Genomic DNA, 27,790 nt, shown 5'->3' with positions numbered 1-27,790 from the left:
CAAGCCAATGAAGTAGGAAAAAAGAGTCCAATTTAAACAGCGACACTTATTTATGCGTGCATGCTGGAAGGTGTTAAGATGGAGCGCGAGTGGGTAGTGTAGCAAGGCAGTAAGTGCCAAACATGTCTGTAAGATTAGGGTCCCCTGCTATCGCAACCTTTACCTCTGGAAATTCATAGCAAAAGCCTGACTGTGCATGGATCAACATATGACTGTGCTCTGCCACGTGAACTCTGCCAACCCTGACTTCTCCTCCCTTCCCCGTCATGCTAGCTTCCAGCTGTTACATTTTTTCTTTTATTTACTTACTTTATTTTTATTTGTGCTCGTTCCAGCAGTTAGCTCGCTTTCAGAGGAGACATGGAGGAAGTCAGATCAAGAGGAAGAGGGAGCTAGGAAAATCATCCTGACTTCTTCACCAGAACAGACCACAGTTCTCCTCAAAATCTGCAAACCATGCTTCTGCTAGGAAAGGCAAAGCAAGCGAGCATAACACACAGTAGCACTCTGCACACTGATACGTACCCACTGGGGGATTCGCAGGATGCAGTTTGCACCCTGCCATCAGCAAGGGAGCAGCCCTATTTCATCTCAGCTGTCGTATGGAGTTTCTATGGCTCTTCCTTCAGTGTGGGTCCCAATATTCCCTCTGGTTTTCTGGCCTTCAGTGAAGCAATTTTCAATATAGAGTGCAAGTTGCTTCCTGCCCCTTTTGGAAGATGGCCACCGTGCCTGTGACACGAACTTGTGCCTGTGACGCAAACTCTGCCTGAAGCTCAGATTCCACCATTCCCTGGAGATGCTTGCCTTTTATTGAGGGGAAATTTTAAGGGACAGTATAACATATTGTATCAGGAAGAGTCCTGCATCGCACTGCAAGAGAGCAGAGACGGGCTCTGACCCCGAGTGAGATACTGCTCCGGATCCCCAAGTGGAAGTCCCTTTGGCAGGGATGACAATTTCACCTGACTGAGGACTCTCCGTTCCAGACATAATGGGGACCCCAAGCAATACAGATGTGTTTGGAAGAAACCCCCTTTGGTGGGGCTGGGAAGACAGCAGAGTAGCTCTAACTACATTTTTCTGGTAAAGTGGCTGTTTTGCCTCAACGGTGCAAGGGTGTTCCTATTTATTTTCTAGGTTGGTTGATGTGCTGTTTTTTCTTTTCTGAAAGCTAAAACAGGAACACTTGAAGAAACCACTTAAGCTTTTGATTTTAGTAGCACCTCCTGAAAAGCTAAGCAATAACCAGAGGACTGAACCAAGAAAGTGCCTACAAGCATTACAGAACCAGAAACACCTGGGTGGTGACGGAGACAAGTTGCGAGGAGGAAGTTACCTAGTCACACATTCAACCAAATCAGCACTCACCACGAGCCATCCCGTCCTCAGGAAAAGAACCACTCCAAAAATGTTGATCATGCAGGAGGTGAAGACGCCATCCCACGTTCCAAAAAGCACTGGCTCCCACACAAACAGCTGAATCTTCCACCAGGGCCTGGTCTGCGTTTGAGATACCTAGAGGAAAGCAAAGCCTTCACAGTTTTGCCTCTCACGCTCTACAGGCAGGCTGCAGAAGTGGTGCAAGAGCTGACCAGTGTTACTGCAGCAGAGGTGGCCACCAACAGGTGCCAAGACATGACTTTGCTGTTAGTTCTCCAAGATCAAGAGGCTGCAGAGCTGTAGGGATCACTGGGCCCTAGAAGAGAGGGCTCCCTGCAACACTGCATTTATATTATTGTAGGATAAGCAGCAACAGAATCCTACTCAGCCTCAGCAAATTAACCTGGTTGATGACATTACATGAACAAAAAATGTCATTTGAGGGGTTCTTTGCAGAGACTGCAGCTATTTATTACTATGTCTTATGTCATGCCTCTCTTTCTGTCCCCACCAAGGTGAGCAGGGTCCTCTCTGCACTGGAAAAGTCTCTCAGAGGAGATGACAAAGCAGGCTGGACAGCCTGGGACTGGAAGAGTAGGTTAAGAAGGCTTCCCCACCACACACAGCCATCTCCAAAAGAGCTGGGGATGAGGACACTGCATTTTGAGAGGAGACACAGGACTCTGGTACTCAGGGCACCTGTGAATTTAAGAGCTGCTGGAGCCAAGAGCTGAAACTCGGGGAAACTGCAGCTTTTCCCATTGCAGCTGCCCTCATCCTGCCCCTGCTGCCTGGGCAGGACATTATTCCACACCCCTTCTACAGACCAAAACTGCTGCTATTTGCCTATGAAGAAGCTGGACTTTCTAAAGGGAGCACCTCAGGTTTACGTAGCAGAAAGAGGGGCAGCTTTGTTCAGTCCTGTTAACCTGCCACAGAGGTTAACAGGAGCAGACCACCAGAGACAGAAACCCAGGCTGTGAAGGGAGACGGCTCTCCGACATACCTGCTGTGCCTCCTCGTGGAACAGCTCCTGCACGTAGCCCTCGCTTCTGGCAGCACGCAGGCCGGACATGGCACCCTTTGTGTCTCCTCTGCCTGCCCCAGGCGCAGCTGCGGCCCTCACGGCGGGCGGGACTGACCCGAGCAGGTCAGCTCTTCTCCTCCCTCGGACTCCTGCAGCGCTGGGTCCCCCGTTGTGTAAGAATCATGGTTTTATTGCACTTACTGTGGAAGAAGGAAAGACAGAAGACACCAGTGCTGCTTTCTGAGCCCGCAGAGGCACAAGGCTGTTACCCAGAGCCAACAGAGGCTGGCAGCCGACACTGAACAGCACGGCAGAGAGCAGCGCTCCCTCAGCGACGCTCCCAGAGCCCACCCGCGGCAGGGGCAGTATCAGCGGCCTGACACTTAATGGCCCTTGACGGGCTTTTCTGAGCCTGTTCATACTCCTGGCACCCTCAGCATCCTGCAGCACTAGCTCCAGAGCTTCATTATGTGCTGCCTGGGAAAAGTATTTCCTTTCACTGCTTTTAAATCTGGTGCCTGATAATTTTATTCCATGCTCCTGCACTCTTATGACACGACACGCGCAAAGTATTTACTTCCCAGCACCACTAATGATTACACTGCCTTAACCATGGTCATACCCACCCCTGCAGGTACATTCTTCTTGTCTGCAGTGGCCTGGCTTCAAATCTGTAGCTGCCAGAGGCAGGCTCCACCAGAGGGCCAGCCTTAATTCAACACCACGTGTGCTCCCAAAAGGGTAGCATCAGGTTTTCTCTCAAGGATAACTTAACACCACTTAACAGAAGGGAAAAGCTAGCACAAGCACTTCTCTACCTTGACATCCCTGGTTCCTCTCTTTGTCAGGCTGTTTTCTATGCTCCTAACTACAGAGAGCTGCATTTATACCCCCTCCCTCCAGCTGGCCACAAGCCTTAACCTTCCCCAGGTGGCCCTGCAGTGGCCATCACCCAGCGGCCACATCCCCCCAACTGCCACTTCTCAGCACAGCTACACGGCACCTGGGGAGGGTAGCCCACCTGCCTCCTCTGCTCTCCCGGGGCTGATTCAGCTCCTGGCCAGCTGAGTTCACAGGTTTACAAGAACTAAACATTATCACCCACACCAATTTACCCAATTTACCACAGGCACAGCGCAGAAATCTCTGACTTGTCACACTCACAAGCTAAGAAGACAAGGCAAACGACAGAAATGTGCTGCTCCTATTTCATAGGGACAGAGACATAGAGAATCAGAGTGAAAACCACTTCAGGTCTGTCAGGATTTTGGCAGCAGGGTGTGAATCCCAGCTTTTATCAGAGCTTTCACCACCCTGCCTCCATGACCCTGTCAAATCAATAACCTGTGCTGCCACTGCTCCTCCAGGTGGCCGCAAGTCTCCTGCGGGACTGGGCCCAATGGGCAGCATGGGAGGTGTTTCTGGTTTTTTTTTGAGGAAGAAAACACGCAACATGAACCACAATTACAGTTGAATAGACATATTCTCCTAAGATTCCCCAGTGCAGCCCTTCCAAGCCAGCAATTTTATTCAGTAAAGGATTCCTTGTGGTCATCCAAGCTCCTGTCTTTTGCAGCAGTTCCAGCTGTATGCATGAAGGCCAGGAAGGCTACAGGCAGCCCTGGTCTCTTGACACATTCTCCTAAGGGAGCCCACAAGTGGCCAGCCCCAGCTCTTTGCAGTAGGTAGGGATGGCTGGAAGCACGCCCTGTGTACAACAGCACAGGGAAGTTGGATGCACTGGTACTATGGGGCCAAAATTTGCACAACACAGAGAGGAGATCCATGGATTTCATCCCTGGAGCTGACCTTGTAGGAAACATTACCCTCTTAGATATTTAAAGCCCCACATCTGAGGATTTCCTTCCTTTTCCTCAGCGTTACAAGCTCTCTCCTATTCCGCTCCCTCGCCCTGCACACAGCTCCCGGTGCTCTTTCCGCTTCGACGCATTCCCAGTGGTGTTGCTGCAAGCACTTTCTCCTCTGCAATTACAGGAAATTGCCTCTACAACATTGCTCCTCAGTAGCGTTTCAAACCTCCTAATACCTTCCCCTCGCCTATTATTTAATTCGGCGACTGTTTACATGCACAGATGTACACATCCATTTAGACTGCAAGGTAACCGAAGCAAACATTGCTGAAGGAGTGTGCCAGGACCCGGCACGCGATGCTGGGCGCACGTCCGTGGAAACTCGGGCTCTAGAAGTGGGAATCCTCCAGGCAGGAGCCTTCCTCTCACCGTGAGCACACCATGGTTTCTAAGTGACTGCAAAACACACGTATTTTGTGGCGGTATTATCTATCTGGGTCGCTGACTGAGCGAAAGCGTGTTGAGCTATACAGGCGAGTCTGCCAAAACCACCAAACAGCAGTCATTTTCCTCTAATATAAGCAAGCATCTAATCCCAAAGTTAATTGATACTACTTTTCCTCAGGTTTCTGCCAAAGACACTAACCAGTCTATAAATCAAACGAGAACACTTGTTTTAATCTTTCCAATGTATTTTGAGCTACAAGCGCATTAGAAACCCCCTCGCGGGGCAGTGAAAAGCCTCGTCTCCTTTTACCGAGACACTTCCCTGCTTAATTACAAAAGCATATTCCTCCAGATGAATTTTCTGTGGCCTTCGCACCTTTTCAAAGCAGCGATGTTTTATTAATAGTCCCATTAAAGGCGTCTCGGAGCTGCGAGCTCTCCAACAGAGGGCTGGTTTTACAAACACCGCTGCGTGTGGTCCCGCAGCCTCCAAGGCCTCTGCTCCTGCCAGAGGAGGCACTTCCAAGGCCTCGCGCCGCCAAGGGACCCGGCAGCACTTCAGGTTTCTTAAATCCCCTCCACTCCTCTCCTGGTCAAGTTTTTAAAAACACCTGATTTAGGAGACACTGAGGCAGGGATGGATTAAAGGGAAACGAAGCAGCCGCCAGCACCGCAAATGTAACACCACACATAGCAGCGCTCGCTCTGCCCTCGCCCTCCCTGTTACTCATTTACCGTAACAGCCACGACAATTACCTGGCTCTTTTATTTTTTTTCACGTATATATTCAGCACAAATAACACGTGGAACACAAGAGGCAGAAAGCAAGCCTGGGCTCTCCAGAGCAGCGGTACCTCCGTGGCACGGTCAGCACGCTGGGGCTGCACCATGGCAGTGCCAGCGGTGCCAGGGGTGCCAGCATGTCCCTGCCACAGCCCCGCAGTGGTGGTGCCGGGCACTGAGCCACTTGAAGCCACCAGCCCAGCCAGAACCGCTCACCTGGCCGGCTCTGCCTGCCTGCCTTCCTTCCCTCCCCCCTTTTTCTTCCTCCTCCCTCCCTTTTCCTCATTGCCCTTCTTTTCCTCTTTGCCCCTCTTTTTTGCCTTCTTTTGCCCTTTTATTTTGCCCCTTTTTTCTCTCTTTTAGCTCTTTTTTTTGCCTTCTTTTGCCCTCTTCTTTTGCCCTCTTTTTTTTGCCTTCTTCTGCCCTCTTTCTTGCTTTTTTTTTGCTGTTTTAGCTCTTTTTTTTTTGCCATTTTTTGCTCTTCCTTTTTTTTTTTTTTTGGCCTCCTTTTGCCCTTTTTAACTCTTTTTTTGCCTCTTTTTGCCCTTTTTAACTCTTTTTTTGCCTCCTTTTGCCGTCTTTTTTTTTTTTTTTCCCTTCTTGCCTTCCTTTGCCCCCTTTTTTGCCTTCTTTAGCTCTTTTTGGCCCTTTTATGAGGGCTTTTTTTTTTACCCTTTTTGTCGCCTTCCCCCCCCTTTTTTTTTTTTTTTTTTTGCTTTTCCCTCCCCCCTTTCTCCCCCCTCCCCGTCCCCGGGCCCACCCCGGCGCCCCCCGCCCCGCACTCACGGCCGGTGCCTCTCCGCTGCCCCCGGCCCGGCGCTGCCCGGCGGCGCCTCCCCGCTGGGGGCCGGCCCGGCGCTGCCACGTGTGCCCGGGGCCCTCCTTCGTGGCCGGGCAGGTTCGGGGACCGCTCCCTCACCGCTTCGGCAGCGAGGGGCTGACACAATCCGGAGCCCCGACCGACGGCAGGCAGCGGGGCAGAGCCGTTTAGGCTTTCGTAGCAGGCTTCCCCTGAGCCCGAAATCGTCAGGAGTCTGAGGAAGCAAAGGAATAGTTAAATAGGTTGATAAATACCAAGGTGCTCAGTGCCCCCCGAGGGGGAATGGGGCTCCCCAGTGCCCCCCGAAGGGAAATGGGGCTCCTGTTCCGCCCCGGAGCAGCCGCCACCTGCTCGCAGCCCTCGCTCACCTCCCAGCTTCCCCGTTCGGGGCTGCCAGGAAACGCCGTGTCCCGTGGGGACGAAGCTGCAGCTGGATTAAAGGCATCATCTGGGGTGGTCTTACTGGAAACCGGATTAATTCTAAAGCTAGATGCCCTTCCTTAGCATTTAAACACTTGTCATTGACTTAATTTGCTTCCAAAATGAAACAAAGTAAGCCAGGGCCCTTCTAACATTCACTGAAGTATCCATACAAGACACCTGTTCAATGCAGCTGGCCCACTCTGATTTTCCACAGAGATAAAGCACGAACAAGCCCGTACTCTCGGACAGAAACAACAGGGAGAGAGTGGCAGAAGCGGAAAGCAGGAGTCCAGAGAGAAGAGGCGACTTCTCACAGGAGGACAAAGCCTAATGGGGAAAGCAGCAGGTTCCTCCCTCGGAGATCTCCCATTCCTGGGATGTTTCCGCAATTCTCCCCGTTCACCTTCAGAGGCCAGTTTTACACCTGCCAGGGAACAGGCTCAGCCAGATTCCCTCACCTTGTGGGCCAGGGCAAAATCTGAAGTATGTGATTTGTTGCAAAATTGCTGAAGACTTGCTAATTCAGTAACCAACCGAGCCCTGTGGCTTGCCTGCAGGCACCTCTGCCTCTACATGCACCTCTGCCTCTATATGCACACGTGCACCCCAAGCAGGAGCTTAAAAACTTCTCGGGGCAGTTACTGCCACCATCTCACACCGCTGAACGGTCCTTAAAGACATCCTGCTTCCCTCCAAGCTAAAATCACAAAGCACTGATGCTAAAAGCACTTTCAGGAGTGCTTGGTGTTGCTCTCTGTCTGCTCCTACTTAAGTCATGGCAATTTTCAACATTTTCCTTCTGGGCAACCAAATCCAACCCACAGAACTCCTTCGATGGGTCTGCGTGCATTCCTGATGAGCACGCTGCTTTTCCACGCCTAGCACATTAGCAGAAACATGGACTGACATCGCTTCTCTGAGCGTAACCGAGTTGCAGTCATGTGCAAAGTGTTTTTTTCTTAAATGACAGGAGGTGGCAAATGTTATGAGATAAAACGGAAGGGAAAACTACACAAAACCAGCCCTCAAAAAATGAGAAAGCAGGAGGGCATAGGTCAGTCAGCAAGATAAAACGTGTATTTTTGTCCACAGGTCTGAGAGATGACGTGAATTGTAGAAAAGGCTGATTCTTCGTGGAATGGATGTTAACCACCACACACCTCACCACCACCTGCTTCAGCTGCTCGACCCACCTGCATTGCCTGCCGCAGAGGTGTGCAAGCTGAGTTCCAGGTACACACACATAGCCTGCAATTTTCATGACGACAGAGCTGTGAATAAACTTCACGATTTAACTAGTCGCATGATTTAACTAGTCGCTATACATACGAGCCCTGGACCAACAGTTAAACAAAAAGAGCATGTTCCTAAGGAGTCAGCATTTTTCTATTGGAGTTCATTCCGAGTGCTAAACTGCACAAACCTTGCTTTTATTGTGCATTTTACCTAACATCGTTCAGAGTGTGTATACAGCAGTTATCAGCATAGCATCCAGGCACCACCACAAACAACGTTCTTGTTTCAGCTCCTTAAAACAGAACTTCGGGCAGCACAGGACGGCTGACAGAGGGCTAACGCTGCCAGAGCATTTTGCCACAGCTGACATCAGAGGGACTCCTGCTCCTATCGTGGCTCCCTTCCAGAAGCTGCTGCATCCAAAAGTCCACTTGCGGGTTCGACTAGCTGACCGACTGCTCTGTAAGCTAACAAATACAGCCTTGAAGAAATGAAAATCTCTGAAAATCCTCCCTTCTGACTAGAGGCTTGGAGACAGATCACTTTGGCACATTGGTTACTTTGCACTTGCTTTTCCTTCTTTTGGAGATGCAGTGTTCTTAGGCTGTCCGTAATTAGCTTTATAATAAAGAAGCTTTCACGAACTGGCAAAGAAAATGCAGGTCATGAGAGAAAACATGCAGGTCATCCTTTCAGCTTCTGATGGCATCCTCTGCGTTGTTCTCACACGGTACTCCATGGCGAAGATTACCTTGCAACTACCTGGAGGTATCCCCAGCAGCTGTTACTTTATCATCTCCCAGCACTTTGTTTATCTTTTGACAAGACAGGAACCTCTTTTGACAAGAACAAGGAAGTGCTGCTACCATAGAGCCTTCTGAGTATAAAAATCATACATTTTGAACAGTTGTTATTCATATCAAAGCACAGAAATATTTTTAATTGCAGTGCAAAAATAACGATTCCTCTTGGTTCCACTTAGGCCAGACTCGTGCTTTGGTCTAACAGAAAGGCTGCCTCTCTGAAATGGCACTAATTATTGCATCCAGCCAGGAAAAAAATACAGATATATACAGAAATAGAAGTAAAAACTATCGTGTTCAGTGGCCCAGCTTGCTGTGCCAGCATACCTCTCTGGGGCAATGCTGTGGAGAAAGTACTGCCTCCTGCAAACACAGGCAGCTACGTACAATCTGTGCGCTGCCAGCACGCCGACCTAAGCCAGAAGGTGCCAGCACAATGTTTGATTTGGGACTAGGCAGCCGCATTTCCAGGAGGGAGGCTCGGAAGGTGCAGCTGCCGGGCAGACAAAAGCCTCCGTGCTACCAGAAGGCAGCAGTGTTCAGTCACCACGCAGAAACCTCCTTCGGCTCTCCCGTGTAAGGCAGGCGGAACTGCCCGAAGTGACTCCAAGCAGAAAAACACAGCTTCTTGTGCACCCAGCGAACATCCAGAAGTACGAATAATGGAGGAAGGAACCGGATCCCGTGCTCTTTTGCATGACACGCGTGGCTGCTGACACAGCTAACAGCAACTTCGCTGGCCAGGCTGCAGATCGCCGCCACCACCCCACGGTGGCACCTCATAAGATGGCACCTCACCAAATTGTCACATTTAATTTCTGCCAGCGACTCGTATCCACGAGACTGCCTTTGAAATTCAAAAGCTAGAGCAGATGCTGCAGTAGGGATGTTGTGGACCCGAAGCTCAGCCCGACGTGGACGTGGAAGGACGCTGGGGAGGAGGCAGCTTACCTGAGCGACCGCTGCAGGACTGCTTGCAGGACTTCAGGGAGGACAACACGTACGGGCTCCGTTTTAACCCCCCATGACCGAGTACGGCTCCAGCAGAAAGCTTGTTTCTTTACACTCCGTATCTTGACAACTAAAGCAGACAAAAGAGCAAACAATATTCTAGAGGAAACTGCCCTCTGTTGATGTGGCAGGTGCAACACACAGGATAACCAACAAACTGGACGCTCTTCCACCCCATCTCCCTAAACCAACCACCTCCAAATCTCTCTGCTGCTGTGAACTGCCTGCTGTCCTATTTGGAGCTACAAAATAGATTATCCTGTGCAGTACAAGGAAAAATAAAGCTACACGGGTTATTTTTCTCATTCAACACAAAACGTAGGTCCTGGCAATTCTTTTTAGCATTAAAACATTTTAAAATCTAATTATGAGAGTCAATAAGCAGAAAGTATCAGTTTTGATTCCTTATTTTCACCACATAATTAAAACGAATAAAAATCCGTGTGACTAATGTAAGCAAAACTAACAAAAACAAAGACAAGCAGGGTTGCTGAGTAAAGCAGACGCTACTTACTAAGGTATATTGCATAATTCACCCACAATTTAAGACTATTGAACATAAAACAAAAGTAATTACTATACTAGATGGATGTCAACATACAACATTAAGTTCTTTATAGGTTATTTTAAAAACAATACCAGAACAGGCATACTGGAATAATACCGAAACAAAGTCATATAAAATTATACTGCTGTACTCATTCCGTATCTCAGACGTACGTAAAGGGACTACGAGGCAGCAAGGCTTATGGCCTGACACAACTAACAGGAGCTGGACTAAGGGCAGCCCTACCAAGGCCAATTTCAGATAGTTCCTGCAGAAATGTCTGTGCTGATTTCATGTATTTCTGGATGTGTGCTCCTACCTCTGTTAGAGCTACCACCCCGCTGGCTGAGACATTAAAGCAACTCTCAGGAGCGCTCTTTCTCTGCTGCGATGAAAATTCAGTCACCTTGGCTTTAAGAGCCTCAGAAGTGGTTTAGGCCAGACAAAAAAACCCTCACCCGCAATCTGTGCTGCCCAGAGGAGGTTCCCTGAGGTTCCTGCTGAAAGTCACCCCTCTGGGGACTCTGCGGGCTCCAGGACCAGGGCTGGAACAGGGCGGAGGGGATCTAAACCAACACAGCTGTTTCTGCAGTGATCATCTGATCATGGCTCAAGTTTGAACACAATTTAACTCTTTTTTGTCCCTTTAAAAGGTGATGTGCGAGTTTTAACATTGTCCTACGTAAAACTTGTTCTTACACAAAGTAAAACCCAGACAGCCGTGTATTTCACAAAAATCAAGTCTTTATCAGAAGTGACCTCACCAAAAGGTTCAAATGATACCTTTAACACTTGAATAGAGGTAAGGAAAACTAAATTACCAGTAATTAATGCTAAGGGGCACATTTCTGGTTTTATAAGTGCATAAATGCTATCATCAGTATTTCTCACATATTTGCTTCAATAGTACAAAACTATGCTGCATGTTGAATAGGTTGTATACTACACAGACTACAAAATGATGTAGCGCACACATGGCATATTTGTATCCAGGAGGCAAAAAAGTTAAATAAAGTTCACCTTTCTTACAACTGAGATTAAAACAGACAAAGTCCTGATCCTCATTTACACGAGGAGTTGCTGGCACCGTGTAGTAACGCCTCTCTGGGGACAAAAGAAGCACAAGAGGAAAGCTAGCCTAACACTACGTGGTCCCGTGCAAGTGACTCCACTGCTACCATCGTGCAAAGTCCAGGATTAAAATTAAGGTCAGATATGCGGTTTTCTCTAAACAAATGTGGCAAGATGGAGATCCACAGGGGAAGAAAACCCAAATAAATTTGGTACATCTCAAATCAAATACTTAAATATTTAATTGTTGAAAGCATCCACTTCAGTGCTTACACAGCGACATGTATCTTTACATGCCTTCATCTGTCTCGTTAAGAAAGATTTTATTTGAAATCACCTAACGTGAAAAATACTGCTAAGTCTATTCATAAAACAGTATTCTATATTTTTATTTTTCAAACAGCAAGTGACCACATTTAAAATGCATCATTTGCAAATATAAATTATCAAACTATTAGTTTAATTAAAAATAAAGCAAAAACATAACTTCCCTTAGTATCACAATACATAGGAGGGTATTATAAACCCAAAATGACTAAGTTAATCATAAGAAAACAGTAATGTCAAAAGTGATGGAACTCATTAAGTCACTTAATGAATAAATCAATCCTAATAATACAATACCATTCACCATGATTATGTAAAAAAAGCAATCTTTCATTGTATTATACAGATAAAACAATCCAATCCTTCATGCCACGTTTTGTAAACCATGATATAAATTACACTCACAGTCAAATGAACAGATAGAATAACTCCCAAAATATTTTTAAGTTGCTTTTAGGGCAGAAATAAAGGCAGAAATAGAATCATTTAAAATATATCAAGTTTAACCAAAAAAATCATTTGGTCAAGCCTGCTACCCAAATAGTTTTGTTTCCTGCAAAACTATTGTCTTTCTGAATTATGAAATTTATATGTTTCTTTTACATATTAAATGTCAGGTGTTGAGCTACATTAAATCCTTCTATAACTTGTATCATTTTTGCCATGAGACCCAACCATCTTTTGCATACGTACACACACACACACACTTTTTATCAGGAAATTCCTCATTTCACAGGTATAAAGACAGACTCCTGTACTGATTTCTGTCAGAAACATAAGGAATATACAACTTTCACACTCTTCAGGTTCCTACAAAACCATCTCTTATTTATATACATACTTTTATTGACGGAATTCAGGTTACGATCTTCTGCCTAATAATAAAGGGACGGAATAGATGTTGTAGGATAAAGAAATACTGTATAATTATTGATATAAACCTATTATCCTAAATTTATCCATATGGATTTTTTTTAATAGTTGAAATACAAAGAAGGCATATGGACTTCAGCAAAATAACACTATATCAGAAAATGCACTGTAACAGTGTTCCACTATATATATCATCAGGTTTTTCATAACACAACTTCTTCTGTACACTAGATTTTGTATTAATTTCTCTGTCTTCAAATTCATCGTGTTTCCAGATCCAATTCAGCACTACATAGTATGCCTTCAAAAGAAAAGGAGGTCACTTGCTTTATTGAATATTCCAAGTTGCCTTCCAGACAGCATTAAAAGAAAGACAAGACTACACAGACAAAGTCCAGTATAATTCATTTCTGACAATGAAAATTTCAACCCCTCATACTGTTGCAAAATTCCTCCTACTGAAATGCTTTACTACAATAATAATAAAAAGCATACATTACATATAAAAGATACCAGTGTACTAAAAGTGACAGAAGTGGACTAGCAAATCCTTCAAAGCACATATTATATAAATGACTAGCATTTAAAAACATTTTTTTTTCTATAAAATGTAGGTCATATACATTTATAAATTGGGGATGGGGGGTTCTAAAGCAGTGATGACTGTGTTCAAATAGTTTTGCTGCTCTGTACAGTCTAATACCTATTCAATTCAAACTATAAGTTTGACGATGTATCAGAATAAACTCATCTCATAGCTCATAATTTGAAAAATATGCAATTCAAATGAACATGTGACTTGTAAGTTCACTGCTTATCTGCATATGAAATACGAAGAGAGCTACTCCTTTCTACTGGAGGCCCAAGTCTCATCAGTTCAATATCAGAACTTAAAGACTCCAAATTTAAGTAGAGGACTTGTCAGGAATCAGCACAGAAGCAGAATAGTATCTCTCATCCTTTAGAGACACAGCTATTCAACTTTTGCAGTCTTCCTCCTCTTGCAGAAGTGCAGCCAAGCCATTCATTTCTTACTCAAAGTGTGCACGGATGAAGCCATAGATCTAAAGACTGTCCCCTCTGTGTCTGAAATTGTGCTGTGTAAACAATGTTATATACTCCAGCAGGAGGACGTTTGAATTTATTTATAAAAAATGATTAAGAATATTCATTAACTCAAGGCTAATAACTCCCAAAGGTATTTTTGGAACTTATCCTTATGCTACTTGTAAAGTTAGCACTGTCATGTATTATTGCTTACAAACAGTACAACATCGTATGCCTTCTAACAGAGCGGTACTGTGTTCAGTTCGTATGTATTTACAGGTTTTTTTCTTTCTTCTTTAAACAAGCTATAAAAAACATTACATACTTTACAGACAATACAAATTTCCACATTGGTACTCAATTCAAACAAATGGAATGCATAACAATAATAAACATCATAAAGGAAGACTGACATAAGTCCTTGATTGTCAAGACACATTTATATTTATATATAAACTCTAACTGTGCAGAATCAAAGATTCAATCATAGGTACATCCTTATTTGATAAATCATATTTACAGCATGATATTGCATAAAAAAATAAAATAATGTTGTTTACACAATATTACCTTTCCATCCATTGGATTAAGGAAAGCAAGAAACAGCTCTTAGAAATGTTGCTTGCCTCAGTTTGTGTTTCCTACCAAAAGGTACAATTTTAAAAAGGAAACATAAGGTTCTTTAGCAGAGTAGAGCAAAAGCGACTATAAATGTGTTTCCCTGACACAAAGCAATTTAAAATTGAACAAAGGTTTAAATTTTAACTTAATGACATTTCTTTTCATTAGAAGTAATACTTTCTTAGTACTTGCCCTTTGCAAAGTGAGTTTTAGCTAAATGCATCACATGCCTAACATAAACATGCATTACTGCAAGTTGAATGAACTTTCAAAGTTACAAGGCTTCATCTCAGGAGAACATTTAAAACTAGCAAAGTGTAACATCATGAGCTTGCTTCGGTACCAACCATGTAATTTGAAAGTTCACATGTATACTGGTACAGACGGCATATTTCTGCCTATTAAAACTTCCAAACGTATTCCCAGGAGTATTAGGATTTTCCCTGCAATTTGTAATGGTATTAAAACAAGCAAACAAAGAAGAATAAAAATCAAAGCTCTCAAAAACCAAGAAAATTTAGTTAGCAAATATGCATACATAAAGTAATCCAATGCTGCAAAATGCAGAGCAAATTCATCCAAATATTCTGGCTCATTTCAAATAGTTACTACATATGATACAAACACCATAAAAATATTCTGAACAAGCATGGAATATAATGTATAGGTCCAGGTGGAAAGATTTCATAGGAGAACAAGAATACTTTAAAATAAACTCCAAAAGTTACAGTAGAACCCCAATAATTCGCAGCAGTGACTTAGAAACCCTTCACGAATGACAATTTTGAAAAGAGCGAAGAAGCAGGCAATGAAAGCAAAGATGTCACGTCACAAAAGGTACTTTGTTCATTTATTTTGACAACTGTAATTTAGTTTTCAATGTTCCTTGTACCTCCCAGTATACTGATATGGATTGTAAAGTATACTTGGGTGAAGCAGTACAGTACTGAGACGAGATCTCGCTCCAGGAGTTTTTGGAACGTTGCAGAGAGCTGGGGACGAGACCATCGGGGACATATAAACTGATCGGATTAGCAGTCAGCGAATTAGCAAGATTTTACTGTACTTCTCAATTAACAATGAAAAGCTCCCTTCACGCAAAAAACTGACAAGTACAATATAAAAATAATGCAAGTGTTAATTCATGTGAATAGTTTGTTGTCCTATTTTCTTCCTCAAACACCTTTTTCCTAAAGACATACTAGGAGACACAAGATCATAAAACATAATTCCTTTATCATCCAATTTAAATTATGCCGTTATTTGTAAACCAACATACAGGGATACACATTGTTAATCCTTCTCCCTAGACCTTGTCGTGTATGGTTAATTCATTCTCAAATCAAAAGCAGAAAACATAACTGGTTATTAGTATACCATCACAAGCTGATTCCTTCATTGTCTGTTACATTAATGGTAAAACATACCAAAGGACTCATGCTAAAAGGGACACTGTCAAGTAATTTAGGTCCAAAATATGGCCTATTAGTATGTGTCTATATATATAGACATATATGTATATATATAGTTTGATAGTAAACATTATGAATTTCCTCTTTTTTTTTTTTGAAATCATCATCACTCTATCACTAGGAGATAGCCACAAAAAATTCCATTGTGCACACACACACGGTGCCTGCATGACCTTTAAGAAAGAACCTGTATTGTTAGCTCTGTGCAATATAAATGCTAACCCCAAACTCATGCTGACCGACTGAACAATATCAGTACAAGAACAGAACAGAAAACCAAAGTCTTTTTTTTTTTTTCCCGGCTCTTTTGGACATACATGGAAAACTAACAAAAACAAACACTGACCAGGTCAAAACAGAGAATGTGCATCTGTAGCAGATTAGAAGCAGCAAAATAAGAGCAGTAGAAAATGTTATTAAATAATGTAATTATTAAAAAAGCAAGAGCTTTTCACACAGAGAAACCTTCCAGAACTACATACAGTTTTTCCAGAATAAAAGGCCATGTACTCAGGAAATTATAGCAGTATTTTTGGTTAGCTCCTCCATCACAGAAAGCTTCAAGCATCAGCGGATCAAGTATTCACACCACCTCTTTAATTGTACATGTGCGAGAATCCTACAAGATAGTCCCTGTGGGCTAGGCTGGGACTTCACAATCTGTCCTAAGGCACAGAGGATAGCTGTAATGGCTCAGCAGCAGACTAGAGAATGAACTGCGACATAAGGAGTAACATTTTCTCAGACGATTCCCCTTTTGCTCTGGGGAAGAGCAAGTTCCTTCCCTCTGTACAAGAGCTTACTCACGTACCCAAGCAGCAATCCGTAAGTGTGAAGATGGCATGGAGCGAGAGTTACTCCCTCCTACTCCTCAATCACTTATTCACAGCAGAGGATCAATGCAATAACTTTTTTTTCTTTTTCTTTAATAAAGCTGAGTCAGTCTGCTTAGGGAGAAGCAGGCTTTTTATTCCTTTTACCTCTCTGTTGGAACAGGCTAATGCAGTAATAATCCTGCTTTTTTTTCTTCTTTTGGCATTTGCTGCTTGTTATATTTAACAAATAGTACTATTAATGGTCACCTACTTGCAACAACAGGGCACTAGAACAAAGACATCAACACAGTATTATTATTCACGCAGCACAAGCTAAGATGTCATGGAAATGAAACAATGAAAACGAAACATGCGTAACAAGAGGTGGCTTCCTGGGGAATAGGGGCCATATTTATTGTGTCTATGCAAAGTAGAACGGAAAGTCAAAAAACCCAAACTGATCATAAAGGAAGGAAAACAGAGACATGGAACAAATTGAAAATATTCTTTCAAATAAATTTCTTTACATGTATCATTAATAATCCATAAGGAATTAACTATTCTCCCTTGATGCTCAATTCTTCTTAACTCTGGGCCAAATATTCAGACCAAATTACTGGTAAGTGGTAACATGCAGAAACACCTTCCTTATATCATACACAGGGTCAATGAATCAAAACATAATCTGTTTCCTTATACAAAAGTATTACGTGAGAAGTTTACATAAGTTGTATTTCCTGTCCATGTAGGAAGCAAGCTGTGGGTTACAAACACGCTTTCTCCCTGAACTGTACCAAGCAAAGTTAGTGCTTTAATAGCGATACTGTAAGGGAAAAGAGAGAGAGGGAAATTGGCTTCCTAGTAATAAAAGTTAAGAAAAATGTTGCTATGTTTTGGGAAGAGGTGGGGACTCTCGTGTGTCCAGCTCAAGTCCCTTCAAAAGACAGCATTTATCTTAGCCCCTTGAGGTGCAGCCTCTTCTCATAGCTGATGGCTTCATCTGAGAATGTCAGCTAGCAATAGTGCTGTAAAAGAATGTATGCAATCCTATAAAAAATACATATACATACATACATATATATATATACACACACACACACACACGTGTGTTGTGTGTGAGTGCGTTTTTCCCTGGTTAATCAGCCTACATTAGGCTTAAACTGCCTTAAACTACCAGACAGTGTCCCTTTAGGGAAGGTGCAATATAATGAACATACAGTTCAAAAATCTGTAAATTGTTAACTTAAACTACACAATAGTTATGCTACTCAAATCTTACCACCTTAAAAATGCACACAGAACTACTTATCGTACCATACTGCATACATCAAGACAAAGTACTATTCAAAAAAACATATTCATGGTACAGGGATAAACTTTGTAGTTTATTTATATTGTGAAATGCAATGAAAACTTCTGATCACTCATCTATGCTGAAAAGAAATCCTGTTCACTAACATTATCCAATGGTTTTGGTTGGTAAAATGGTAATGACTTTCACCAAGCAAACTCAAAAAAGATATATGGAATTTGAATGCCCACTTCTTCAGCTTTTGGGGATACTTTGATAAATTTAATGAGCTGAACTGTCAAAATTCTAGACAAAGAATTAAAACTGTTTTTACAGAAGCTCAGAATATTCGATTTCAATGTATGCTGAAAGTAATCACTGGAGTTGTATGAGATGAAAATGATACAACCATATCAAACCTAAAAATCTAAAATGGTTTTATTTTTTGAGAAATCAAATCTATCAAATAAACTAAGTGCTCTATGTTAATCATTACGAATATGTAGGGTAAGGTACAATTAAACTTTGAAATTTTGGAACACAGTTTGTGTAAGCATTATGTAATTGGGAATGTCATCTACAGAGTATTTTAACTAAAACTTCAAAATCTTGATATCTGCGTATGAAAAAGTCGTTAAAAAGTTACATCTAGATTCAGCTGTACAAAGAAATACACATTACTTCAGTAATGAAGTAAAGGCATTAGCAGTTATGTATTTTGCTTTAAAAAGTGTTTAAAGAATTTTAAATTAATTAGACTTTTAAATAGTAGAGTTAGTCTACCAGAATTTGTTTTTTGTTTTTTTTTTTTTTCCTCCAAACACAACTCAGGTAATGCAAAGCAGAAACAGGGCATATAGTCTAAAATTATTTTTTACGAGAGTTGGAAGAAAGATTAATTTTCTAGAAAATGCCATCTTTTAAAGCCTTATTTACTTTACTTTGAAACTTATAGTTTATTCTGTGTGTTTAATACACGTTGATTCCCTGCTGAAGAGCAATGACTACACTGACAAGCTTAAAAATGACAATATGAATAGTATCAGACAATAAACTGTCCTCCCAAAGCATACAAGGAAACCAGTAAGGAAGCAATCATGGGGGAAAGTCTTACCTGGGGATTTTGTTTATTTTAAATTTCATAAAAGGTAAAATAATTACTGGATTCAAACAAGTGAATAATAACCTGCCTTTGATAGGGGCAACAATATCAGGCAGATCAATGACTGGTGACTAAACATTTTAAAAAAAAAAAAAAAGAAAGAAAGGAAAAAGCAGTTATTGGTCTTGCTAATATCAGCTTACTTTTGTTTTAACATAGCGCTCTTAAAAGCTGTACAGAACTCCATCTTATACAGAGCAACCCACTTTTGACAAATGTGTTCTAAAGTGCCAGTACTATTTACAAAGATTTCTTAGCCAAAAGTCTGGCCTGTTGTGGCATCAGGTGAAGAAGTCATCCCAGCTCTGGTATCATTTACATTCACCAAGGGAAATTCTGGGAAATCAGCACTTGTCCCTGGTCCCCGAAGGTTCACCTGTCCATTGGCAGTGCTAAACTGAGATGATATTCCAGCTCTTGCCCCATGGTACTGAGCTCTGAAGGGCTGCTCAAAGGAGCTAATTTGATATGCTTGATGAACAGGCTGTGCCTCTGCTTTCTTCTGAGAAGTTACTTGATCCAAGAAGTCCTGGGTAGAGGAGGAAGAAGAATGATTTGCCTCATCACCTGAAAAGGGAAAGGGGTGCTGCGAATCACCAACCATTAGTCCAAAATGAGACTTGTCTGGAGTTGTTCTTAATGGAGAGTTCATTCCCGATCGAAAGCTATTGACGGGGATAGACGTGTAGACCTGCTTCTCTATGGAAGGAAATGCTGGCTGGGTTGTAAGAGTCTGGTTATCAGTCACAAAATTAAGGCTCGGGTTGTTCAAATAGGCATCATTTTGGCTAGTTCTGTCCAAAGCTTGTTGTAAAAACTTTGAATATTCCTGTAACATACTAGCTTTATCTGATGAGGAAGCCTGAGAGCTTGTTCCAACTGTCTCAGATTGGGTGACCTCAGACACTTCAGACGAATTGATTGATATACTGGAGGTCACCTCAGTGTCGGCCACACTGAAGGATATCTCATGCTGTCCGTTAGCCTTGTGTGAATAATGATCTAACAGAGTTTGCAGTACCTCATCTGGAATGACATTTTTGTCATGGCTACCTTTAATTTCAACATTCAGTGCCTGCGTGTCTAATATGGAGGCTGTAGCAGTTTCATCGATGACGCTTGCCACAGCCGCCTGTGTTACCGAAGGCTGAGATGCTATAGTACTTACATTCAAGGCATATTCTCTACTGTTGTTACTAGCTGCTTGTAGATACCTCTTTTTCTTTAAAAACTGCATTGCATCATCGTAATTAGTGCTGCTGTGTACAGGTTTACTGGGCCCTTCTTGTAATGTGTCAACTTGATCAATGTCAGCATTACCTTCAGAGTCCAGTAAACTCTGTTTATCCACAAGATCAAAGGCATACTTTGAAACCTTGCTGTCTTCATATGTAGATAAAGGTGAAATGGTTTGACTTTGCTCAAGTGGCTGTTTCAGACTTCTTTTGCTGTTAACTTTTTTGAGAACAAGCTTGGGAGGGTGTATTTCTCCAGAATTTGCTTCTTCTAAGTGCGTCCCGCTGACAGAAGAATGGGGCATCTCAACAGCATATTCCGCTACCATATATTCATCTTTTACTTTTGTACTAGCAGAGTACAAAGGCAAGTAGTCATTTTTGTCCTTCTTCTGTTCGGATTTATCTGTGCTGTCCTTATCTCCAGATTTTGTTTTCTCTGTTTTCTGCCTTTTCTTCTTTGGCAAGGAGCTGTCTTTCATAGGCGTAGAGAAACCAGAATCTTCCTCCGATGGCAAAAAGCCAACTTTGGTGGCACTTCTGTTCGGTTTCTTGTCACGGTTCTCATGGCACATACGTTTATGTTTCAGCACACGATCAGTTCTGGAGAAATACTGCAGAATATATATATATATTTAATTAGAGAAAAAAATACTTTAGCACTAAGAAAAGAAACTAATTCTAACAAATTTACTTGACAGTCTATCCACTTTACTGACGTCTAATGATAGTGTATATCAATAAAATCAACTGCAGACAGCTGCGACTCCTGTGCATACAGACAGCTCACTGTAACTGAAAAAAAAAAAAAAAGATTCTTTTGTATGTTTATTTGTATATGCAAAGCAACAGTATCTGGAGAAATTTCCACGTGTACTACTTGGGAACTGACTGGTATTTTGCTTTCTAATTGTGAAAGACTTCACTACAACATCTTACCTGCAAACAATATTCACACTGGTAAGGCTTCTCTCCACTGTGAGTTCTTTTGTGCCTTTCCATGTGATACTTCTGAATAAACCTCATACCACATTCATCACAACGAAATGGCTTCTCACCTGATAAAAAACATGTAGCAATATTAATCTAAAAAAACATTAATGTTCTTCCACACAATTACCAGGTCAAATATTACATTCTCTAACAGAAGTAATAAAGAGGATTTAGACTGTTGCTACTGGAAAACAAATTACAGCTTGCTCACATCACAGTACGCCCAGTACTCACAAGCTGATGCTTCCAAATTACTGTAAATCTTTACACTAAAGAAAATGATTTTAAAAAATCCACCTTTAAAATGCTTTTTCTCTTTTTTCTAATGCAGGTGCAAGTATATGTCTTAAACCTAACAAATGAAGAACTACAAAAATGCCCTAAAAATTATTTAGCAATGATTTAGGAAGGTTAGAGGATTATCTAAAAAATACCTTAATTCTCTCACCAACTCATTTAACTCAATCCTTTCCCATCTAGAAGAGAATTATGTGTTTTCAAGCTGTTGATTTAGAATTTTGTAGGATACTCTGTATTTTCACTTTTTTCTTTCCCCTTATCTGTTTGTGAAATTGAAATAACTGCTCTGAAACAAATTTACTATTTTGGTTGGAACCAAAATTCATTTTAAAATTGCAATTAATTAAAAAAATAAAAAAGGAAAACCTCTGTAGCTGAACTGACAAAGGCAAATAGGGTTTTGTTTGGTTGTTTTGTTTTGTTTTTTCACTTTCATGAGATATTAGTTAAAAATCTTTTATTGCCCTGCATTCACCTTTAGTACTCCTCCCCTTATTTTTTCTCACAAAGAAGCCTTGCAATGGTCCTTTCAGAACATGCAGTAGCTGTTTTTACTTCCTTTAACTTTTGCCTTACATTTTCCTTATCATACGTTTACTTTCTTAGTTTCTCGAACAAAACTGAACAATTCCAAATGTGTTGAAAAGTCAGTTTTGATTTTACAAAAGTCCACTATTATTTAACAGAACTCATCCTGAAAAACAGTCATCTTTCCCCTTAGTATTTACTAAAAAGTCTTCTGAATTGATGCAGTCATAAGGAAATGTCTTGGCAAAATCATTCAACATCCTCTTTGTTCTGGATGCTGTACTGCAGATTTTTGGGATATAAAATATCTATCTTCCGTTTCCAGGAATATGCAGACTTATTTTTTTCTGAGGTAGTTTTTTTTTTTCCCTGAAAAATTAATTTACTAAATAGCATTAACAAATTATTAATGATAAATAAAATTATATTAATAACAACATATTAATAATTAATATATTGGTTATAATTATTAAAATTATAATAATTAATATATTAAAATAATATATTAATATAATAAAATTATATTAATTTTATTTATTATTTTCTGTTTAGAACGGATAAATTCAGCCACATCCTTCTATAAATAGAAATACTATTGATATGACTACACCTTAAAATAAGATGCCAGTACTTATAGAAACTAGAATGGAAAATAGATGCCTCACCCACACGTTTGCTCCTTGTCATATCATTAATGCCCAGAGTTTCAACCTTCTTAATTCCAAGCAACTTCTAAATCTCTTTCTGTAAGCCTATGCCCAATTTTCAGTTATTAATTCTTACCTCTCCATGTGGCTTTTCAACCAAACCTTTTCTTGGATGAAATAATTCCAATTTATTCTCTCCTAGATCAAATTATCTCCCCTCCTAAGATCTACCATCCATTCTTTTTCACAACCTCAGCATCCTCTCTCTTCTTTCACTTTCAGTCCGAGACCAACTTCACCATATCTTGCTTACTAATGAACACCATAAAATTTTGATCTTTTCAGCACCCTCTATGAATTGCAGCACCTACCACATAATCCTCACTCATACTGTCTACAAGCAAATCCTCCTCTCTGGCCTATTCCTTTACTTTCAAATTCCAGTTTCATTCTTGCCATGTTCTCTTTATTTGTTAGGCATACCTACTACTATGGTGTTTTACTTGCAACAAGCCTGTTACGGCTTTCTCAGTCAAATTCAAATCCCTGTCTGCACTTTTAAGAAAGATGAGGCAAGAGTTTTACGTCTTGCTGTTCTACTGTTATACACCAACCCCTTCCATTCCCAAAGACTATTACTTAATCCTTTTTACTTTATGTTTTATTTTCCTTTTCTCCACTATTCCACTTGGTGCTTCATTTAAATCACCCCCTTAGAACAACTCTTGTTATGTCGTCTGGAAGTCTGTTTTCAGTCTCCTAAACTCTTCCCAGAGCAGCACAATGCTGTTTGGGATGCAGACTGTCCTGAGCCTCCACAGAAGCCGAACCAAGCCAGAGAAGCGAGACTGCTCAGTCCTGTAGTGCAGAGCAGCCCTCCGTGGAGCTCTCCTGTATCCCAGGGAGGCTTGAATGCAGACCGCTTCGTGGGTGCACTTACCTTCAGCCTCACACCCATCTCTGTAAGGCAATGGTCCCAGCGTCCTTAACAAGCTGGCTATTTACTGGCAAAAGACTAACCGCTATCTATTCCCTTTCCTAGGCTTAACTGGGCTTAAACAGGGGGGTCAGTTTTTTCACTGCAGCGTATTCCCAGCAGCGATGGCGAGATGGCAAAGGCGTTACCTCTGGCAGCAGCAGCGCCTGTGCCAGACCGTGCACCACTGCGAAACAGCTTCCAAACCCCAGGGGTGGGACAGGAGCAGGCGACTGCTGTTTTGGAGACCTTGAGGGGACGTATCAGGGCACTGCTGGCCATGCCTCAATAGGAAGAAAAGTTTGGGAACACTCCCTTCAACTAACTAGGACCACACAGAAAATAATACCTGCCAGCAGAATTCCAGAACACTGGAAGTAAAATTAAGACACATTTTGTGTAACTGATACCATGCTTAATTCTTGCTTTAATCTTCATAAGGAAGATAGTATTAGAAAAAGATTAAAAATTAGTATGAAGATAAGCATCCTGTAATACTTTCTTCCTAGCAGAAGCCTGAAACTTCAGGTGCATTCTGAAATTTTATTGTACTTTTAGAATAGGATATATTGCAAATGGAGTTCATTAATAAAAACCTTCTGGTAACGTAGGGATAATCCAAAATATATTTTTCTGAAATGCATTAGTGACTAGGAAAAAATCATTTGTAGAAAAAAAAAAAAACAAAAATTTAAATTATAACAAAATAATTATATACATTATTTACAACAGCAGCCTATGTTTTGTGTCTAGACTGGAAATATGTTACAACTGAGCAGTAGAACTATTTATAAAGCATGGCTGCAACTACTATGTGTATGAAATCTCTAACAATTATAGCAGCAAATCTCCAGGGCAGTTTAAAATCTAAACAGACAAAATACAAATGATAAAATATAAAAGAAGGCAATAAAAAGCAGCATGACAGAATAATAAGGCACTTGAACGGTTAGCCACCAATGCTGTTTTCTTGTTTGTTTGTCTTTTTTTAATGTAATCTTTTTTGTGTGTGTGTTTAAAATGGAAAGTAGGGTGGCTTACAGAATTAGGACACATGAATGCATGAGTGGGTAACGTCTATGGAAACATCTCTAAGCAAAAATAAAGCAGCTATACTTGAAAAAAAATCTGATATCTTCATGAGCCTAGTAAACGCAAAATATGAAATTATTTGTGTGCCAATGACTGTTCATTTTCTCACAGCTGAAATGGCAATTTTCTGTATCATTAGTGACAAGTTCGGCAGCAAGGATCTAAGCACTGCTGCCCTCCTCTATATACAATTGTTTCTAGAAAGTGAATTTTGTATTAATGTAATGTCTGCTTTTAGATGCAACTATTTAATTATTTACACAGAATAAGGCTGTTCATTGATTGCTTCCTACCTCCATCATCACACTTCATTCGACAGAGTGGTTCAAAGAACCGAATTCAAATCAGACTGGAACTAGATGGAGCACCTCTAAATTCAGGGCTTGGGAGAGGCATAAAATGGGGCTTCTATGTATAACTGCCATCTTTGATTCTCTTAAAATAATGAACTTGAAAATTTGATAAACAACTTTAAAAAAATTAGAAGCATATGTTATTCATTGGTATTTTGAACAATGTACAAAAACTGGTGCTAAAAACAGGCAGAGATTAAAAATGCAAAATAAAAAGAAAAACTACAACAGAATGTATAAGGAATATTTCTTAGAGTACAAGTAATACAAAGAGAGCTTTCCTTTACTTCCATCAAAGCAAAAACCATGGACCTAGTGTTCACCTCCATGTCAGAGAAGCAAACTGAAAATTCCCCTTTTCTGGATGGGTTCAAATATGCAGTTCTGCAGAACAGAATACTACTAAGCAAACAGCTATGGCCCAGGAGTGAATATATTGTCACAGCGAAGTGAAAGCACAGATGGGCACACAGAATGACAATTAGCTATACTGGGCCAGGCCCTAAAACAGAGCTCTAGTCGAATACTTACTAAGTGAACTTCAAAAAGGTTGTGTTGTGTTTTTTTGTTTGTTTTTTTTTTTTTTTGTTTGTTTGTTGTTTTGTTTTGTTTTGTTTGGGGGGGTAAAAAAAATAAAATCTGTGTTTTTCTTTTTTTTCAGAATAAGTCATATATATTCAGTAACTACAATCTCACTAAAGATGAAAGATGTTTGTCTACTGGAAACTAGCGATGACTAGCGATAACTCCTAGAAACTAAATAGGTAAGTTGTTAAATGGCGGATCTCTCTGCTAGACAGACTTATGTATATAAGAGCTGAAAAATAAAAGTCCCACCAACACCAGACCCAACCCTGCCTCCAAAGCTTACAATCAATGCAGCAGAATTGTCATTTGAGCTAGAAATTGAATTTTAAAAGATAATCAAATGCAGTTAAAAAAAATATTTTCAGTCAAGTGTTAATTAACTACGTTGCCCAAACTCTCATTTTCAAAGCCACGTACAGGGAATAATCATCATGAAAAAAAAAAAAAAACTCTGAAAAATGTGAAGAAAAAAAATTTGCCTTTTCTTTTTGGAGTCAGGGGCAGATAAACAGACAACAGAGAGTAAATGAGCATTCTTTTCAAGAATAATATCTACACAAAGTGAAGGCTGCATGGTTCACCAATTCAGGGCCAGAGGCAAGACTATGAACAGAACAAAGACTTGGGACAGAAGAATGGAGGACTCTTCTGTGGCTGACTGGCTGAAGGAAACCTACTTAGTCTGGACTCATGGCAACCTAGGATACAAAAATCCCATAAACAACAGGGCACTTGTGCATGCAACTCCCTGTACACTGCTCTGAAAATTCATTTTGCAGAGATTTTTCTTCCTCTTGACTCTTACACATGCACACACTGCGCTGCGTGTTAGTAGCTTTCATATCCACTTAAATGCTAGAGCCAAGAAACACTGTGCACATTCACCAGCTCTGCTTTTCTGTAAAAGAGGCTGAGAAGTTGGCATCTAGTCCAAAGGGACCATATTACAAAATATTTAAAGAGGGATTGAAAGGCCATGCACCAAAATGCCAAAAACCCAATGAAGCCAAACCTGTTAAAGAATGTGGTTTTGTGCGGTGCAACAAGATAAAAAATAAACATGTGTAAACTTTAACTCTATTTGGCTTAAAAATTCAGGCCTTACTTGACCTACGATATTTTTAAACTAAAGCTCTTATTTTTAGAACAGTTCTGAATTAAACCTTTCAAAAAAAAAAAAAAGTGAGAAGTAAAGCTGATACTAATACCTTTGGGGTTAGGCATTTTGGCCATTTTAGTCCTGGCACTTATCCATCAAATTCCAAAAGAAATCAAAAAAAAAAAAAGAAAAATCTACTAAAATATGATTTGGAAGTCCCTGTTGTTCACATTAAATTGATACAACAAAAGATACAAATGCTTAATAAACCTTGTTTTTCATGAACACACAAACTTCAAAATTTGTCACTCTGGGATTATTTATAGAGACTACTTTCAGAATTGCTTATTACAGTTTATACTCACTTTACAGCCACAGAAAAGTGGAACACGTTGAAAGCACAAAGGTAATTTGTTTTTTAAAGTTTTATAACATTTGTTAAGTCAAAACAAACTACAGCAGGGTTTTAGGCTGCATACTTCTTATCCAAAACCTTGCCTGAGTGGGGAAACAGTTTTTAAGCACGCCAGTAAAGATACTCAAGGCACTATACTCACCAGTATGAATCTTCTCATGCCTCTGTAGCAGGTACTTCTGTATGAAACGCATGTCGCACTGACTGCACTGAAATGGTTTTTCACCTTGAACAATATAATTCCACATCCATAAGTTAATAACTACACAGTGTTGTTTCTGATAACTACTTTTGAGGAATATTAAAATCTTTATAAGAAACCAGCATCTGAGCAAATTCCAAAAATACTCTAGTACCAAAAAACATTAGCCTTACTAAGTATATGAACTCCAGAATTGTTTCCATGATCCTAAGAATCACATTGAGACTAGCATGGAAGAGTGATCTGAAATGGCTGTAACATCCTCATGAACAAGATCAATCATGATGCTGGCATAAGACTGCATTCAGGATACTGGCAAGCTATTATAATGGTAAGTACCTTTTTCACTTCTCCGAACCAGAGAGATACCTCATCAGGCAAATAAGCAGCCG

General features: G+C 41.0%; 2 protein-coding genes across 9 annotated transcripts in view; both read right to left on the bottom strand.

Annotated features, from left to right (window-relative positions):
• The window catches only part of SLC12A8 (solute carrier family 12 member 8), a 58,275-nt gene extending 46,682 nt beyond the window's left edge, over window positions 1-11,593 (bottom strand). For 3 of the 6 annotated variants that reach the window (XM_066999972.1, XM_066999976.1, XM_066999975.1), the window contains exons 1-3: window positions 6,238-11,593; window positions 2,390-2,610; window positions 1,372-1,518 (exon numbers count right to left, since the gene is read on the bottom strand). In XM_066999972.1, coding sequence (XP_066856073.1) covers window positions 1,372-1,518; window positions 2,390-2,458 — 216 coding nt within the window. In that variant the 5' untranslated portion in view covers window positions 2,459-2,610; window positions 6,238-11,593. Of the gene's footprint in view, window positions 1-309; window positions 1,053-1,371; window positions 1,519-2,389; window positions 2,611-3,228; window positions 4,480-4,501; window positions 6,044-6,237 lie in introns of those variants that run through there. The other 3 variants (XM_066999974.1, XM_066999973.1, XM_013171284.3) reach the window with 3 other exon arrangements.
• A 4,186-nt stretch (window positions 11,594-15,779) lies between these two features.
• The window catches only part of ZNF148 (zinc finger protein 148), a 36,660-nt gene continuing 24,649 nt past the window's right edge, over window positions 15,780-27,790 (bottom strand). For 2 of the 3 annotated variants that reach the window (XM_066999969.1, XM_066999971.1), the window contains 3 exons: window positions 27,339-27,422; window positions 21,145-21,263; window positions 15,780-20,819 (listed from right to left, as the gene is read on the bottom strand). In XM_066999969.1, the coding sequence (XP_066856070.1) occupies window positions 19,224-20,819; window positions 21,145-21,263; window positions 27,339-27,422 (1,799 nt within the window). In that variant the 3' untranslated portion in view covers window positions 15,780-19,223. The remainder of the gene's footprint in view (window positions 20,820-21,144; window positions 21,264-27,338; window positions 27,423-27,790) is intronic. The other variant, XM_066999970.1, reaches the window with a different exon arrangement.

This window comes from Anser cygnoides, chromosome 6 (assembly GCF_040182565.1).
Source record: "Anser cygnoides isolate HZ-2024a breed goose chromosome 6, Taihu_goose_T2T_genome, whole genome shotgun sequence".
NCBI lineage: Eukaryota > Metazoa > Chordata > Aves > Anseriformes > Anatidae > Anser > Anser cygnoides.
The sequence above is the reverse complement of the archived record's forward strand: the minus strand, read 5'-3'. Positions and strand labels throughout refer to the sequence as shown.